This window comes from Coccinella septempunctata, chromosome 7 (assembly GCF_907165205.1).
Source record: "Coccinella septempunctata chromosome 7, icCocSept1.1, whole genome shotgun sequence".
Lineage (NCBI taxonomy): Eukaryota > Metazoa > Arthropoda > Insecta > Coleoptera > Coccinellidae > Coccinella > Coccinella septempunctata.
The window spans coordinates 7,911,149-7,928,276 of NC_058195.1; the positions used below are offsets into that span (position 1 = coordinate 7,911,149).

General features: G+C 38.9%; 2 protein-coding genes across 3 annotated transcripts in view; both read right to left on the reverse strand.

Moving 5' to 3' along the window:
• LOC123317402 overlaps positions 1 to 17,128 on the reverse strand; it is a 162,063-nt gene that overhangs the window by 25,354 nt on the left and 119,581 nt on the right. For both annotated transcript variants that reach the window (XM_044903917.1, XM_044903916.1), the window contains exon 3: positions 1,352 to 1,560. In XM_044903917.1, the coding sequence (XP_044759852.1) occupies positions 1,352 to 1,560 (209 nt within the window). The remainder of the gene's footprint in view (positions 1 to 1,351; positions 1,561 to 17,128) is intronic.
• On the reverse strand, positions 15,111 to 16,897 carry LOC123317401. The gene is made up of 2 exons (XM_044903915.1): positions 15,988 to 16,897; positions 15,111 to 15,698 (listed from the first exon to the last, which is right to left on the reverse strand). The coding sequence occupies exons 1-2, from the start codon at positions 16,778 to 16,780 to the stop codon at positions 15,181 to 15,183; spliced, it is 1,311 nt and encodes a 436-aa protein (XP_044759850.1). The 5' UTR covers positions 16,781 to 16,897; the 3' UTR covers positions 15,111 to 15,180.

Genomic DNA, 17,128 nt, shown 5'->3' on the forward strand with positions numbered 1-17,128 from the left:
ATGCTGGACACCTATAAACATATATACGAAGCTATAGGCCTTAGACTCAATATCGACAAAACCAAAATCCTGGCAAGTCCCTCAGAAAGCCTTCAAACACATCAGTCTGGAGAATGAAACCCTAGAACAGGTCGAGCAATTCCAATACTTGGAAAGCTTCATAAATACTCGTGCTAACCTAAACACGGAAATACACAACCGTATCAATTCGGCATCACAGGCATTCCGGAAGCTAAAGGTCAGAGTGTTTCAAAATCGCGACCTCAATCTGACGACCAAGACAGCTGTTTACAAAGCAGTCGTCCTCCCAACGCTTCTTTACGGAAGCGAAAGCTGGACTCCCTACAGGCGACACATTAAACAGCTTGAACGAACGCAACGTCATCTAAGACAAATAATGTACATCAGATGGTTCCACAAAGTTTCAAATGCAGAAGTCTTGCAGCGCGCGAGTTGTATTACAATTGAGACCCAAGTAACGAGGGCCCGACTGAGATGTAGCGGCCACATTCTGAGGGTGCAAGACACAAGACTCCCCAAAATAGCTCTGTATGACGAATTGACAGAGGGAGCCCGGAAACCAGGAGGCCAGTATAAGCTGAATAGGAACAACTAGCGTTAGACAGGTCACAGTGGAGGTCTATGGTGCACAGTTATAATGGGGACTCGAGAAGAATACAGCGGCGGTCAGATCTGGTTGGTGACTATCCATGCCCGGAGCCCGGAGTGTGGAAGGATATGTAGGTCACGGTTGAGTCTCTTCAGTCACAGGAGGGCACACCGTCGCAATTAGCCCTAAGAAATTATAAGTCTGTTCTTTTTTATGTCTTTTTGTAGGTTTATTCCCAGTAACGGGATACAACAATGATGATGAATGAAGTTTGAAGAACAGAGAAAAAAACATTAATCAGACGAAAATTGAAAGTCTCGACATAGCCAGAACTTGGTTGGTCTCCCAGGAGCTTCCCTCAAGCATTCTACTCTTCGAGGCATACTTTCGATGAGACGTTTTTGAAATGAGACTTGATATTTCATTGACGAGACGAAACCTTGCTCTGTCTTCTATGACATTATCATACTACTACCTTGTAGTACAACTCAAAATATCCCTGTTTTTCCTCAAAGAACACATGTATTATAGCAGATGTTCCAGATAACTCAGCAAAAGTCAAGAATAACGAGAAATATACACAGGATCCCTGTCAATTTTTGAGCAGAGTATATCGAAAATATATTGAACAATTTTCATTTTCATCGATGTTTTCTTTCCACTCCAATAGCAGCGTCGTAAAGAAATATTAAAATGATTGAATTTGTCAAGGAACAAACATTCTATACAGGAGGCACTTACATTGATTACTGCACCAGGAGTTTCGAAATACCTAAAGGGTGGACTTCTTCCCTTGATGTATTGGAATATCTTCTCGCCCCCCTTCTGCCACTCCACCTTGTACAATTGTTCTGGAGGGACACTGTGATCGCATCTAAGGATGACGTCGCCTCCTCTGATGGCATATTTTGGCATTATCAGTTCCAGTCTATCGATTGTTGATAAGACACCTGCAAGGAAAAAGACATGAAGCATTGTGTGGCTGATGGAGGGACTATGAATGCAGCCTGTCTGAGATGACCATATTTTGAGCGATCTAATATGCTAATGCCCGTTTTCACCAACGATCCCTAAACAAGCTAAGTATTCCTTAGCTTTAGGGAGTACCTAACTCTACCCTTAATATAAATTCGTTTTCACCGTACAAAGGTACACTTTGTTAAGGAATACTTATCTAGGGAATGGATAGGAGCTCGTAGCTACGAAATTTGGCTACGAGGGTACATACGTAATGGTTCACCGAATCGCACGATTTGTTATGTCTTGCAAACAGATTTCCGTTTATATTCTCCTGAAATATTCCAATGTCCTGTGCTTCATATTCATTGTTTCCCTGTAATAAATTAAAAAGAAATGTATTTCGTATCAGATTTCAACAGTATTTCGAAAACATAAGGTTCTGTTCTCGTTGACCTGTCGTTGTAGTTGTAGAAATTGCTCAAGTATCTGGCTTTTAAATCCGAGTAATCATGAAAAGAGAAAATACAAGTGAGCTTCTATAGAAAACATAGTACTCCGCTCTACACATACACTCCTACATCCTACATAACACTGGATTATGTGATCTATCTAAAAACAGAAAGTGGAAGTGGATATCTTCTAAAAATGTTTCAAATTCATTTCATAATAAAGTTTAGTACACACCAAATACTTGGCAGAATCTTGACAAAGAAGTCAAGTCAAGATCCAAAAAGGAGTTGCCTACATGAAATATTCCAAATGGAAAGATTCATGTAAAGAAAAGATGTATTCCAGAATGTGCTCATGTTTTTAAATAATGTGAAGATTGAAAGATGAGTATAGAACAAAGTGGTATATATTTTTTTGGTTTTTTGGATTGAATGCTATGCTATATTGAGAAACACACTTGAAGCATATTTCAAGAACAGTTGAAGTGTTTTTATGTGACGTGTTAATGTCGATTACCCAACTACTGAATGTATGACTCCTCAAGCATATCAATAAAAAATCTTGATTTCTATATATTGTTCAATATTTTTTCCAAAATATTCGATTTCCTATTGATGATAATTTACTCAACTTACTGCCTATAGGAAGAAATATTCATCTAAATAAAATAGTTTCTTACTAGTTTTGTTTTTATTGGTACTCATAAAGACAGAAACATAAATCCAATATTCCCTTTGCGTTGATAGTCATACAAATTATTCTATATGGTGTCACCGAACATCCTCCTCGAGATATAAAGAATCGCCAAATTCCAACATGATTGCATTTTTTCATAAACTTCCATTGTATATGTTCAAAATTATTCACACAATTTCAACACAACTGCTTCTATTCATTCACCTAAATCTCTGCTTTATTGGTATTCGAGCGATTTCTACTCTTGAAAGCTCTCAAATATTATTGTTGATTTGCTAGAAATTGGTGATTAGAAGTTATCACTGTGAAGGGGTTTTTAGTTCAATCATTTCCCAAACAACCGTGTCTCCAAATAACTACACAAATCTCAAACCAACCCCTCAAAATTTGATGATTGGGAGTTCGAAGAGCGATCATTTCCACAAATTCACGACTAACATTTATCCATTTCTCAAAAAAAATTCTTTTTGCGTATCATAGAAATATAAAACGTATCGTAGACATGTCAAAATCCGCTGTCACTTTATTAGGGATTCGATAGGGGATCGACTTTCGGGCATTTATAATTTAGGGTGTCCCCCAACACTTAAGAGTTTCCTAAACGTTGCTGAAGACGATATTGAAGCTAAGAGTCACTTAAATGGGCTTAGGTATTCCTTAAAATTTAGGGATCGTTGGTGAAAACGGGCATAATTGGTCCTGATGTGAGTGATTTGATTGAATGCTGAATCATACTGGCAAATCAGAGCTGCGATACGAGGCTTTCATCTTTGCAGCCTACCATCGCTCACGTCTGTAACGGCACACAGAGGCATGAAGCTGTAAGAAAACCGTAATTTATAGAGCGACACATGCATTTCATTACATAACGTCCCCATAACTTTGATTCACGTAGTAACTTCAGAATTCAGGCAGCCATGAATTCAGACGCGCTCTGGATCTGATCTGATTTATACCGTACGGGGTGGTCATAAAATTTACGTGGTAGCCGACCATGGCGAACGTGTCACGTTGAATAATTGCGGTGGAATTTTACGTAGCATGTAAATTTGAGGGATACATTAAGCGAGGCCAGATTTCGTATATAGATAGGGGATTCCACTGCGGTGTTAAGTGGAAGGTTACGGCTTTTGGTAACGGATAGAGATTGGTATCGACCGTAAAGTACCATTCGCGATATGGTAACTGACGCTTGCCATACACTCTTATTCATGACGATGTGTTATGACGCTGATTCGAAACTATGAGTTTGATATGAAACCTCTCTCGAGGTATTTGAAAGGGTTAGGAAATAAGTCCTGTGTTGGTTTACGAAAGGTATACCGGTAAATTCAGGTGACTTGGGACAGTCCTGTAACTTGGGACAATTACCCACCCTTGCAGATTTCTTTGCTTCTTACCATTTATGAGTGACGGGACAACCTTATCAGATTGTGTAGCGTCTTTTCGGTTAGTTCAACAATTAATTCCTGTTGAGTTTGCCGTGACCAGAGCGTTTGATTTGACAGGAAAAATTAACGAATTCAGGAGAGTAAAAGCGCGTTTTTTTATGGTCCCTATACTTTCTAGTGTCCTGTACATGTGTTGTGCATGAGCAATTTTTTTTTCTGGATACGAGGGATATTGGGATATTAGATATGTCATGAAACAAGTTTGTTTACAAATCAAACGGCAACACGGATCTCATTAATTTATTTTGTTTTTTCATAGGGTGTGTTGGGACAATGCCGAATAGATACAAGCGGCGCATTGGCGGCAGGAAATATGCCGATTTTTCGCAGGATATTATTATTTACGTTATTTCCACAAAGAAATCACCAAAGAATGAAAGAAACCAAAGTTCCCTTGTTTTGCTCATTTTTTTTACATTGGAGTTGCAATATATTTACTTTCGCTGTAATAGGGGTTTATCATTCAATTTCCTTACCGAATTTCAATTATATAATCACAAATTCTTGTTTTTCAAAACTGTACACCGTCCCAAGTCACCTATTTCATTTGAGAATTGAGAAATCAATAAATTTTAACTTGTGTCCCAAGCCCCCCAAATCGGTGGGTGACTTGGGACAAGGATATTTCATTTTTTCAAAATTTATTTCCGAATTCTGAAGCATGGTATATATCCTAATCAATAGTCTGAGTCATTAAGCATATTCGAACTTCTTTTTCAGATAAAAATAGGTCACCGTTTTGAAAATATGACAAGTTGAATTCAACAATCGTCCCAAGTCACCGAATCTACCATCAATCGATGATTTGCCATCTCCGACGGTTGTACACCTTCTCCTGAGTGTATCTGTTAGATTTAAGATTCAAGAGGAGTTTCATTGCACTCCTCAATGTTCATTGTGTACTCCATCAGAGCAGCAAAGTAATCTACACCTCAACTTATAGTTCCAGAGTTCTGATGAACTCCAGTATCTGGGATGGCTTCAAGGAGGTTACTTCTTCACTCCTTCAGGTCTCCTGTCCAAAGCTTTTCTTGCGTTGGCTAGCAATGGCCAGGCATTCCATCACCAGGAGCTATAGAGTTTCCTCCTACCCAATGAATCTGGCTAAGGCACTGATGTCCTATGAGGAATCCAGTGAAGAGGTGCAGGCATATTTTTACCAAGATCCAGATACTTCTCAGATCACGCAATGTTGAAGTTTCTAATAAACTTTTTGCAATGTTTCAGCCTCAGAAGATTCCGACACAGTGATTCTCTTCCAGTTTTCTCCCTCTTTTTAAAACTTTTTCTGTAGGCACATATACCTGTACCACAGAAATCTTCTGGGACAATGAAGTATCTGCTCCTTTCTGGCAATAATATTAGCCTCTTCATTTGCTCTGATTCTCGTGTGGCCTAGAGCTAGGCTAAGCTCACCTTGTTATTTATTTCTAATTCGGAGTATTCTTCGGTACACCCATACCATTTTGGGATCGAAGATATGAAAGCTCACTGTTTTGATCAGAGCCTGTCTATTAGAATCCTATGATATCCCTTTTTTCTAGAGGTATCTTTAGATTTCCAGAATTTCCTCTTGGAACACGCTTAGACAACAGATTGTAGGTTCCTAGTCTTCTCTTCTACTTGGCATTGTAGTGAAGGTTTTCTGGATACTAGTTTTCTGGGTTCTGACTTGCCTTGGCATACCAGACCAGTAATGATGGACCTCGCAACATGGGTTTCATCCATCCCAGTATTTCTGGGTTACATCTCCAGGTCCTACCAGTCAGACTTCTGCACGCCATAAAAGGCTTTTTTGCAATGTTAACAGTAACCTCAATATACTTGTCCAACAGCTTGCTATCTAGGGTTATTCCCAGATTGATTTCAGACTCTTTATGATGTCTTCATGTATAGAGAGAGGAATCTGATAGCTGAAAGCATCACTGCTCGAGAACTCTGAGACTCTGTTGAATTGAGTCTCATAAGGTGCTCTCGACTTTCCTATTGAAAAAAAGATGGTCGCAACTTTTTTATGAATACCTGTTAGCTGTGTCATTAAAGGAAAGACTGTAAAATTTGTTTGCCTCAGGTTTTTCGAACTGTAAGTGGAAAACGTCCAAGATGAAGGATCACTTTGTATCAAGATAACAAAAATTGGAGAATCTGTTTCAGTTGACCATTCTTTGGTATAATTCTCAATAAATATACCAGTTGATCAATACTCGTAACTAATCCAGAAGTATTATGGTATGCTATTATTCTCCTCTTAGTTTGCTGCCTCTGACGTAATGGCTCATATATCTTCGAAATACTGGGAGCAATGTGTACTATATCTCCCAGATGTTCATTAAAAGGCACAGTACTGAAATACTCTGTCGCCTTTGGGTATTTCCCTCGGGTATCGAAAAATGAAATAGAAGCACGCATGATTTCATATTCGCTTCAGTTCTCTCAACAAACAAACTCATATTGTTTTGGCAGGATTTATACACGCCCACTGTTGCCAAACAGACTGATACCAACAATGGAAATTCGTCTGATAAAAATGATTCCACAATTTACCACTCGATTTTATCATTATTATGTTCTCTGATAAACTCCGCGGCGTATTAATTATTTTGTGCCTTCTGGCTTTTAATTCCATTACCGTCGAAGCTTCTACTTGTACTCATTTCCATTGCGTGTTGTAAAACAACAAAGCTCTGTATATTACATACATAATTAAGAAGTTTAGACACTTGATTCGATGCTGGTGGTTTCACCCTCTTTTGTCGGCAGGTCCAAGAGCGAACAACAAATTTTGTAAATGGTTGGGACTGTTTGTGTTGACAGGATGTAAATTAGATTGTTAATTTTTTGATGGGATACCAGCGTAACAAAGCTGTGTTACTTTTGATGAAAACACATCCTTGGAGTGTTCACATAAAGAATCTCTGGTCCCTAAAAAATTATTTAAAAATAGAAATGATCTCTCTTTCTCAATTCACCATTGGGTAAGAGTGGTCAGTAATGTCGAATAATCTCTGGCTATTGTTCTACCCTTATCCAAAAAATCAATCATGATTACTTCATGGCAATCCCAAATAACTGAAGCAAGAACTTTTACAGCAGATTTTTGGACACGAAACTTCTTAGGTCTTGGAGAACCAGAGTGTCACCATTCCATCGATTGTTGCTTTGTTTCTGGATCGTAGAAATGTACCCAAGTCTCGTCCATAGCAACAACTCGTCTCAAGAAGTCTACATCGTTTTTAAATCTTGCACAGATCGAACGCGATGCTTCTACCCTTTCACGCTTTTGGTCAACATTCAAACATTTGGGCATCAATTTTGCAGCAGTTTTTCGCATGTCCAAATTGACGAGAACTATATGATGAAGGCGTTCCTAGGAAATATTCGGTGCTTCAGATATCCGTTTTAGCCCAATTCGACGGTCTGATAAAATCATGTCATGAACTGCATCGATAATTTCGGGGACTGACAGAGAAACTGCTCTTCCCGATCGGTCATCATCTTCAATGGAAAATTTACTACATATCAATACATCCTCGTGTATATTGTTATATAACTTGAGGGTAAAATTTCGTCATTTCTTCGGGGTTTTTCAAAATTCAGTGAAAAAAACTCCTTAAGATAGGAAGAAAGAATACAATATATAATTGAGTCATATTTTTTTCCCATCATCAATTCCTTTTGTTTCATTTTCAGCGGAGTGCGTGTCTTTGAGCAGGGAGACGAATTGAAAACTCGATTAGGTTCTCCCTGAGCGGAAAAATTATTTAACACGGGTGGAAATGGAAGGTGAACACTGGCCTTTCAATCTATTGTTGTGCGAGCGGCTTTCCACCAGTGATAAATTGCTGCGGAGCCACAAGTAGGTGTTTGGAAAATGTCGTAAAAACAAACAACTCAGATGGCAGCTTCACCTGGGACCGCATCTCGAAAAACAAGGGCGAAACTGGCCAGGGCCGTACTGCATAAGGACCCATTCTGAGATTTCATTATTGATATTGTGCGTGGAAGGGCTTCAGTCGTTTTTCTCAGCGCTCCGCTAAGGGCTGCTTTAAATTGGATCAAATAAGTTATAATTCTTCTAACAGGACCAAATTTTGAACAAAGTTGATTATTTAGTTCTGAGCTAGGGAAAAATGGATGGCACGTATCCGACCCCGATTTTCAAAAAAATGTTAATGGCCACAACCGCATCCCTCTGTATTTTCTTTTGTATTCAAGTTATGAGTGGAAACTCATGAAACTCAAATGTTACATTCTATAGACACTTTTTCATGTAGAATGCAGTGGCGAAGTCAAAGATGTTTTTGTAACTTGGTTTCCTCGGAGAAACTTATCTCGAGCGCCAGCTATTCTTTTCACTTGGAAGAATAGCAAACCTACCAGAGTAGCTGCTAGTCGGAGACAGAGTTCGCTGTTATCTAGGGTGGTAGCGATAACGAAGTAGTCAAAATCAAATTATGTACCAGTTTATTCACACCTTCGGAAACTGATTATATAAACAACGGAAATATGTGTAGGTATGAAATATGAGCGAATCGATCAGTAAACATACATTCGGGAAATTCGATCCGATCACGAGCACTTTATAAAGTTTATACCGGGTACAGTGAAAAATCAAAGGTTGTTAATAAAATGCGCCAACCAGAACTGACGAAATGTATACTAAGGATGACCTCGCGAAGTGAAATGATTTGCTATACGGTATCAGGCTGTAATTAATTGTATTTCTCCAGAAATGAAAGAAATTCAATCAGGGCGGATCTACTCGAGACTTTTATTCACTACCCGAAGGGCTACGCTCCATGACTGATAGCGAAGGAAAGGTCTATTTTGAGCGCAACTACGGGATTTCACTGACGACGAGCGGTATCTCTTATTCTCTACCCCAAGGGCTTACGCACAATGACTGATAGAAAAGAAGAGATTTCTATTTCAACATTCATGACGCGGAAACGCGAACAGGGGTGTTGACGGAACTTTCTCTTCACTACCCCAAGGGCTTACGCACCATGACTGATAGCGAAGGGAAAATTCAGACTCGCGAAACAGGGTAAAGTACGGCAAAAGATAACAGAAAGCGACACAGTACAGCAGTCTCAAAGAAGTAACCGTTGTAGGTCTAATAAAGAAACTGAACGGTACAGACGCCACTGCATTCTACATGAAAAAGTGTCTGCAGAATGTAACATTTGTTTTTCGAAATCACTGATACTTTACGAAATAGAGGCACCAGTACGAAGAGACGAAAAATGAGTTTCACTTATAACTTGAAAACAAAAGAAGATAGAGGGATGCGGTTTTGGCCACTAACAATCTTTCGAAAATCGAGGTCGGAAAAGTGGATAGCCCCGTGTTTGCATCACTGAAACCATAAGAAGCTGAAACTTCAAACATGTTTTCCTCCAAGTTGGAGGCAGATATGATTGGAAAATGCGATGAGGAAATCCACGTATTTTCCAATACTGAAATGTTGGCACACGACCACAAACGGAACTGACCATCCACCTGTTTTCTACATCATCGAGCATCCGCTCTGCCCCTGTCAGACCCGGAAGTTCGGATATCTGGAAGGTCCAATATCTTTCCGGAATGCGAACAACAGCCTATTCAGACCGAATATGAAATATTTAATAGAGGGGCATTCACATGCCACGTAACGACAGGGCCAGAACCCTGGCGAGCGGTTTTCAAAGGAAATCTCTGCGGACTTCGCCCTTTCGAGCGTTTAGCACCCCTATTTAGATGGTGGAGGAACACAAAGTGGCCTGTATCCAATCTACGATGTCCAAGGCATGGTGGCTGTCGCATTCTTCTGATCTTTTGTTCTCATCCTGGATCCGAAGATCTGCGGATCATTCTTTAGGCATTGTTTATAATAATACAGTGGCGTCGCAGACACTTGATGAGAATCCATACAAAGTAAAAACTGTACACGATTTTCTTTTATCTGAGTTTCGCTATCACAATTGTATTTTCAGGTGGGTAATGGTGAACCGAATTATTGGGTACCAAACGGAAAGAAATATAAATAAGCAATTAACTCTAGTTATTTTATTTATTGCACATATTGCACATTTTTATTGAAAGTCTAACAATTTTAGTTGCTTATATAAAATGAACGGAAAAAATCAATAAAAATTGTAATAATCCTTCCAGTTGGTGGAAAATTGAGGATTAATCATTTAGAAAAAATTCTCGAATTCAATATTTACAGCATTGTACTCTCAATTTGAATATTCCTCTTCCAGAGTCGGATTATCCTTAAAAAAAATCATGAAATAAAATATTCTTCAGAGCTGAGTAGAATTTTCCATGTATAAAAAGAGTAGAAAATCCTCCTTGCTAGTAATATATGTACATTAGAAATTAGATCAAAGCTATTGCTATCTCTACAGGGTGTATACTAAAGATGCGGGAGGTTTTTTCTTGCTCGAAACAATAATATTTCGTGAAGAATAAGTGTGTTGAATATGCAACACACAACATATGAGATCTGGGGTGTCGAAAATGAGAACTGATGATATGTCCTCGAAATTCTCGATATATGAATATATATATTATAGTAATAGTATATATATTATATAGTATAGTAATAGTATATATATTATTTTATTCTAAACAGAAAAATTAAGTCTTCCGCCTAGTTGTTGAAGGAATTGAAAAATGCGTCAGTGTTTTCTGTCTTTTCAGGCCCTTCTTCTTGACAACAGTTTAGTTGAGAGACATTTAGGAGAATAAGACCAGGGGCATTTTGCACAAAATCACTTTGCAACTTTCTACTCTGCATTTTGTCAAATTTAAAGCGATCTGAAATTTAATTTGAAGAGTTTATAATTCGGTACGAAAGAATGCTTTTCAGTGTTGACTTTCTTTTATCAATTCTGATTATTTTTGATGCAATGTATTTCATTTGAGAATTAAATACTGCAAAGTGAAATGTTGCAGAGTAATTTGGTCCCAAGTGAGCTCTTTTTCATTTGGTAAACCCTCCAAGGTTTCGGAGAACTAAGTTTTCAGCAGCAAATTTTTATCATACAAGAAGGTTCGTGGTTTGAATAGTTTTAATCCCTTATCACTATCACTCAAAACATATGCAAATATGCAATAAATATACCACTAAGTAGGGGGAATCAGAGAGACTTGCTCAGGTAGAGAGAGCTAGAGGAGACTTGAACCACCTCAAATATTTCAATTCAAATTTCGCGCTACGGGTCTATACCCGTATATACCGTATACCAATAGCTTGTCACATACTCGTAACAAGGCACAACTAGTGGCAGCTCCACAACAGTTCAGGAGTGAAAGGGTTGAACGTGATTTTGTTGTTAAGAAGTAAGAAATTGAATAATTTGTGTTTGTTACACTTTCTGAGAAGTTTATTAGGTGCATGGTGTTATTTAGTTTAATTGCTTTCATTGATTTATATTGTTTAACAAAGGATGAGCCTTATTTTTAAAAATAGTTGTAAAAGTTTCAAGTTGAAAAGGCTAAAAGGGAGTGCGGGAGACTTGACCCAGCATGCTATGTTTGAATAAGTGAAAGTGACTATGAAATAGAAAATATGTATTTCATACGCTGATGCATCTGATGATGAAAACCATGACATAGACAACAGTTGGTCATTTGATATTGTTTTCTTTCAATGTTTTTCCTGATAAACAAACTTATGGTCAAGTCTCTTTCGCCCCCTGTTTAACCAAAGAGTAACAACTCTTGTTACTCTGTGGTTCAAGTCTCCTATGATTTGGGGAGACATGGGCCAATTTTCGGATTCTAAAAAAAGAATAGCTGTACTCAAAATGTTCATCCCACCATCACTCTACTATTATCTATCGTTACCTATTTGTGCATGATATCTTCACGCAAAAATATGAGTTGCTACCATTTACAGATACAACTTGAGTGGCTTCAGAGTGAAAAAATATCCCGGACTCCTCATATTTGTGAAAATTTATATACTTTTTTCTATATGGCTGCTGAAGTCGCGCCAGAAAGGTGCTTGCCTAGGGCACTCGGAATATTTAATCCGCCCCTGACCTCTCCCATGTAACACCCTTAGGAATTGAGTTCTATGCCGTACTATTCAAACAATACAAAATTTTTTGCTCGTTTGGTTCTAACCCGGAGCATTCTTCAAAATTAAGTGTCAGAAAACACAAGCTATCAAGGAAACTTCAACACTAGTTTCGAGTCAAATGAGCCATTCTCTGGAAAATAGAATATTATAGTGGGAAACACCACCTGACTAGATATTCTGCGGTCGTTTTCATCAGCTTACAAAGCAATTACCCCCCATGCAACACATGCACCCACCGTTATCTTCCTGCCTCGAAGGTCGTCTACATTTTCCACCTCATTAGCAACCCCCTGATTACGTTCGAGCTTGTAAAACGACGCCGATAGAGGGCTCGCGGAGGTGTGAAGTAACAAAAGCTACCCCATTATTTTTGTATCGCTGCCGCGCCAATTTTTCGATAGATTCATCAAATGTCAGGAAGAACTTTAGGTGAAATACGACCGACCTAATTATTCTGGGGGGTTGAAACCGTGGCTAAGCTTCGGAGGTAAAAAATAAGGGTTGCAGAGCAATTCTTCATGAATACTGGGGCGGTTATCGCATATGGTGGAGCGTTAAATTTTATGTTCAATATCCACATCCATATTTCTTGTTGTACTTAGTTTCGGAGTTTATTTGACACGAATGAGGAAACGTATTTCTTCCTCAACCATCTGAAATATAAGATAAATATATCTATAGTGAGGGAAAGAAAGTGGAAAAATTAAAACCCCGAACAAATTCCAATTAGAAGACGGCTTTAATAGAATCGTGAAAACTTCTTTCAAGTTTGATTAAAACAAATTTCAAACGAGCATTATCCGACACGAACTGTAACAGCTTCAATGATTCAACTTTCGCGGTCTATTTTCATTTCGGAATTAAAAAGGTGCGAGCCATTCTCGTTAACGAAGTTTGCTTAACTGGCCCTTTTACCAGATCGGTACAGTGAGAAGCTTCTGATGTATACGCTTCATGTCAATTTCACGCTACGAAGCCCGGTAATATCAAGGTTATGCCCCTATCTGATAATCACATCCAGATGATTCATACGGCAAAGTGGCTACGACGAAACGAGGGAGGGTGCAAAGCCCTAAAGGGGAAACATTGGAAAATGACGTGCCAGAGATAAATCTGCAAAGAAATCAGAAATATCCCACATGTAATCAGAGGAATTAACTGTCATTTTCAGGGTGATATCTTATCGATGATACATAATCTCAGAGCTGTAGCATTTCAAAATTCTATTTTATTATATTCCTAGTCCAGAAGATAGAGCGAAAAAAATCTGCTGGAAAAAATTCTGAAATTGGTGGTTTATCTTCAGGTTGTTCAGGGGTGGTGTGGACTAAGTCTGTCAAGTTTTCCATCTCAAAGACCTTGTATCATCTTGTACATAACTTCTAGACTAAGCAGTTTTACACAAAAACTGGCTAGCTAAGCGAGATACAGATCAAATTCAGAGGAATTTTCTGAAAATGGCCAAAGTTGGTTTACTTATTTCCTGGGTGTCCCAAGATCGAAGACAAATAGATCACAGCAGACTGACGTTATTCCAATGAGTGTGCATCACAAAACAATTCGAGGCTGACCGAAAAACTTGTACAAGTATGTGCTTGCCCCATATACTTTAACTCTCTTAGATGAAGAACGAATACATAAAAGCAGTAAATCAAAGCTGCATGATGCATTCCTTTCCGAAGCAATATTCCAGTTTGTCAAAATTACGTGGACTTACTGAAAGACAGTAAGGTAGGAATACCTTTGTGGTTTTTGGTTGGATAAACTACCAAGGCATCAAAGCAGTAGAACATTGCCGGTTATCGTTATCGCAGGCAAAATATACTCTCAAACGATAAAAACAGGATGATGATGAAGGGTTAACTAGAACCAAAGGGGATCAAAGTCAAGTAAGCACAAGAAGACGCTGTTCATACTGCTGTCTCAGGTGACAAGGGTGACACTCGTACTCCTGGGAAAGGAGGATATTGATCTTCTGGTGCTTCTGAATGCTTCGAGGTTTACTAAGAAAATCGTTTTGTGGCCTCTCCAAACGAGTACAGGATCATTTGAAAGACCCACAACATGCCCGAACAACCTGTAAAAATTCAATCAACTACAACAGTTCTGCAATTGCAATGGTGAATTACGTATTTATAATCGTTAATCAATATCTCATCACATGCTCTCTCGAAATAAGCCCTGTATGCGTTATAACACCACGTGTAGCTCATCATTACAAGAATGTATCGAAATAATGCCCTCTAACACGTTACACCGTGTGAAATAGGATCAACAGATTGCGGTGGAATGCAATCACAGCGAAGCTGTAAATTGGCATTTGCCATCTCCAAGTGTATTTCCATGGAAATGAGGCTCTTATTGGATTTGTTCCGAAAGTTCACAGTGGAAGATTCCGTTTGAATCAAGATTGGAAATATCTCATATCAGACTTCTCAACGATATCTGCACGATTAATCTGGATATACTGATTGACTGCCAACTTCCTGGCGGTTGCTAGAGAAAGGTTTGATTTGGATCAACCATGGTGAAAGCCTTGAAATATACCAGGATCCACGATGAATTGACTGCAAAGCAAACCATGAGAAACGAGCTCATGTAGGTAGAAAGGACTTACTAACAAATGATCGTGAGTCAACTGGTATTTTGGAGTGCAATGGATGTGAGTAATTGGGTTCCGATGAAGGTTTTTCTCGGTTATGAACATATCGAAGTTGCGTTATTGATTGAATCTCCATACTCCTCTTGCCTTGACAAATTGGATAAAAGGCTTAAATAATTCTAAAATCGCAATCTCAAATATAATCCTCGCTGTTGTCTTGCAGCAGAGGACTCCAACCATCCAGGTGTTAAATTAACATACATACATACAAGTTGTGTCGTATATTTTCATGTTTTGGACATAACAGAAAACTCAAACCTCGAAAAAAATCGAATTATCATTTGGCATCGTTCACCAAACCCTCTAAACAGACAGGTTCAGGGCATTGCGGGCATCTTCCCTTCATCTCAGCCTTAGTAGTCCTCGCATCAGCTTTCCTCTTGTTCTTCGCGAAGCACCTTCGGAAAAACGGATACTTCTTCTCCTGCCTTGGTCTAACTATCGCCATCTTACTGAAATCTGGCACATAATCGTACCTCGTGCTTGCAGAACTCTCGCTCTCGACGTAGGTGTCTGGTTCTGAGAGATTGCTGAGACTGAGCGGTTCAGAAGGAGGCAGAGGTTCGGAGTCCGTAGCAGATTCGTAGCCAGGTTTCGGTCTTCTACCATGACACGGGCATCGACCACAGACTGGACAAGAGGAGAATCTGTTCACGTTGGTAGACTTCTCGCAGATACATTCAGATGGTTTCATTAGTTGGGATGTGATGGGGTGTTGTGTGGGTTGACCCTGGCAGATCTTCACTGCGTGGTGGCTGACAATGTTGTAGTCTTTCAGCCAATCGGTCGTTTCACCTGGAGAGATTGGATAAAAGGTGATTTTTGGAGTGAATGTGTCTTAAAATTTGCTGAGAAAATGAGATACCAAAATTTGGTATTGCAGCTTCTACGATTAACTGACCATATGAGAGAGAATGTCTCATTCTAGAATCTTAATTCAATCCCTTTGATGATCCAAAATTCAAACTTTCATCTCCAAGGATGAGATGTGTCTTGAAACACAAAGAGGTATGCAGAAAACAATCGAGATTGAGCTGCTGTTTTTAGTGAAGCCAATATTGCCATTGTAAAACTGAATACAAACCTGGTAATTTCCAGTTTTCACACTTCTTATTGTGTTTTTCCAATATAAGAATTTCCAGAACACAATCCGCACCTTGACTTTCCCCTTTGGCTGGTTTGTCTTCAATGGATGGCTCTTTTTTGTCTGGCACTGACTCGTTTTTGGATACATCCGATTTTATAATTTCCGCAGATGAAATTCCACTTTTTATAGTTGATGTTTCACTTCTTTTGGTTGATGTTTCACTTATTTCACTTTTTCTGGTTGATTCTTCACTTGGTTCACTTTTTCTGATTGATGTCTCACTTTTTTCGGGGGATGGCTCACTTTTTTCGTTGGAGTCTTCACTTTTTTCAGTTGATGTTTCACTTTTGACGTTTGATGTTTCACTTTTCCTGGGTGGTATCTCACTTTCTTCCTGCACCTCAGATAGAACAGGAACAAGAAGAGGAGGCGCAGATATGTGCGATCCACCTGATGACCTCTTACTCTCGTTGGAAGATTCGGAATAGGAAGACTTTGGTGATTTAATCAAGTTTCCCGAGCTCTCAGCTCTAACATCTTCGACGTGGGAACTTGGGGTGGATTCGATGGAAACTCTTGGTGGTTCGACCACTCCGACAACTAGCGGTGGTATTTCCGAACTTCTTCGGCTTTTTCTTGGAGGTTTAGGGTCGAAGATCGTGTAGGATTTTTGAAGGCATTCTTTGGTGCACTCCTCCGAGCACGGCTCTGCTTTTCCTGTTTTTGGACATGGTTCTATTTTGATCAGAAGGGGACCTTTTTTGAGAGCGTCTTCTTGGTTTCTGGGCATCTGTTATGGTAATAGACAACAATTTGAAAATAGGGTTTTTGAATCGAAAATGAAAGTATATAGGGACAGTAAATTTATGATAGGTAATCTTGCTTCACGTCATATTAGGTATGTCACTATGAGTTGTGATTAATCTCTAAGGAAACAAAAAACTCCACAGATTATTGAACTTAGTAGAGATACTCTTATCAAGTTCTTTATTTGAAACCTTTATATTGTTCTGGAAGAGACAAGCATGATCTATATGATCATATTTCAGCTTTGGTTGAACTCTAAGCTGTACAACCTATCTAACTTTCGGGGAAATTGGAGAGTACTCTAACCCACAACTTCACAACTTGGCCAAAC

What these genes read in the sequence shown, in the direction of transcription:
- LOC123317401 (XM_044903915.1), bottom strand. Translation starts at nt 16,780, where the DNA reads ATGCCCAGAAACCAAGAAGACGCTCTCAAAAAAGGTCCCCTTCTGATC. An exon ending in TGAAAACTGGAAATTACCAG is followed by an intron (nt 15,699 to 15,987) that starts GTTTGTATTCAG and finishes CAATCTCTCCAG; the next exon opens with GTGAAACGACCGATTGGCTG.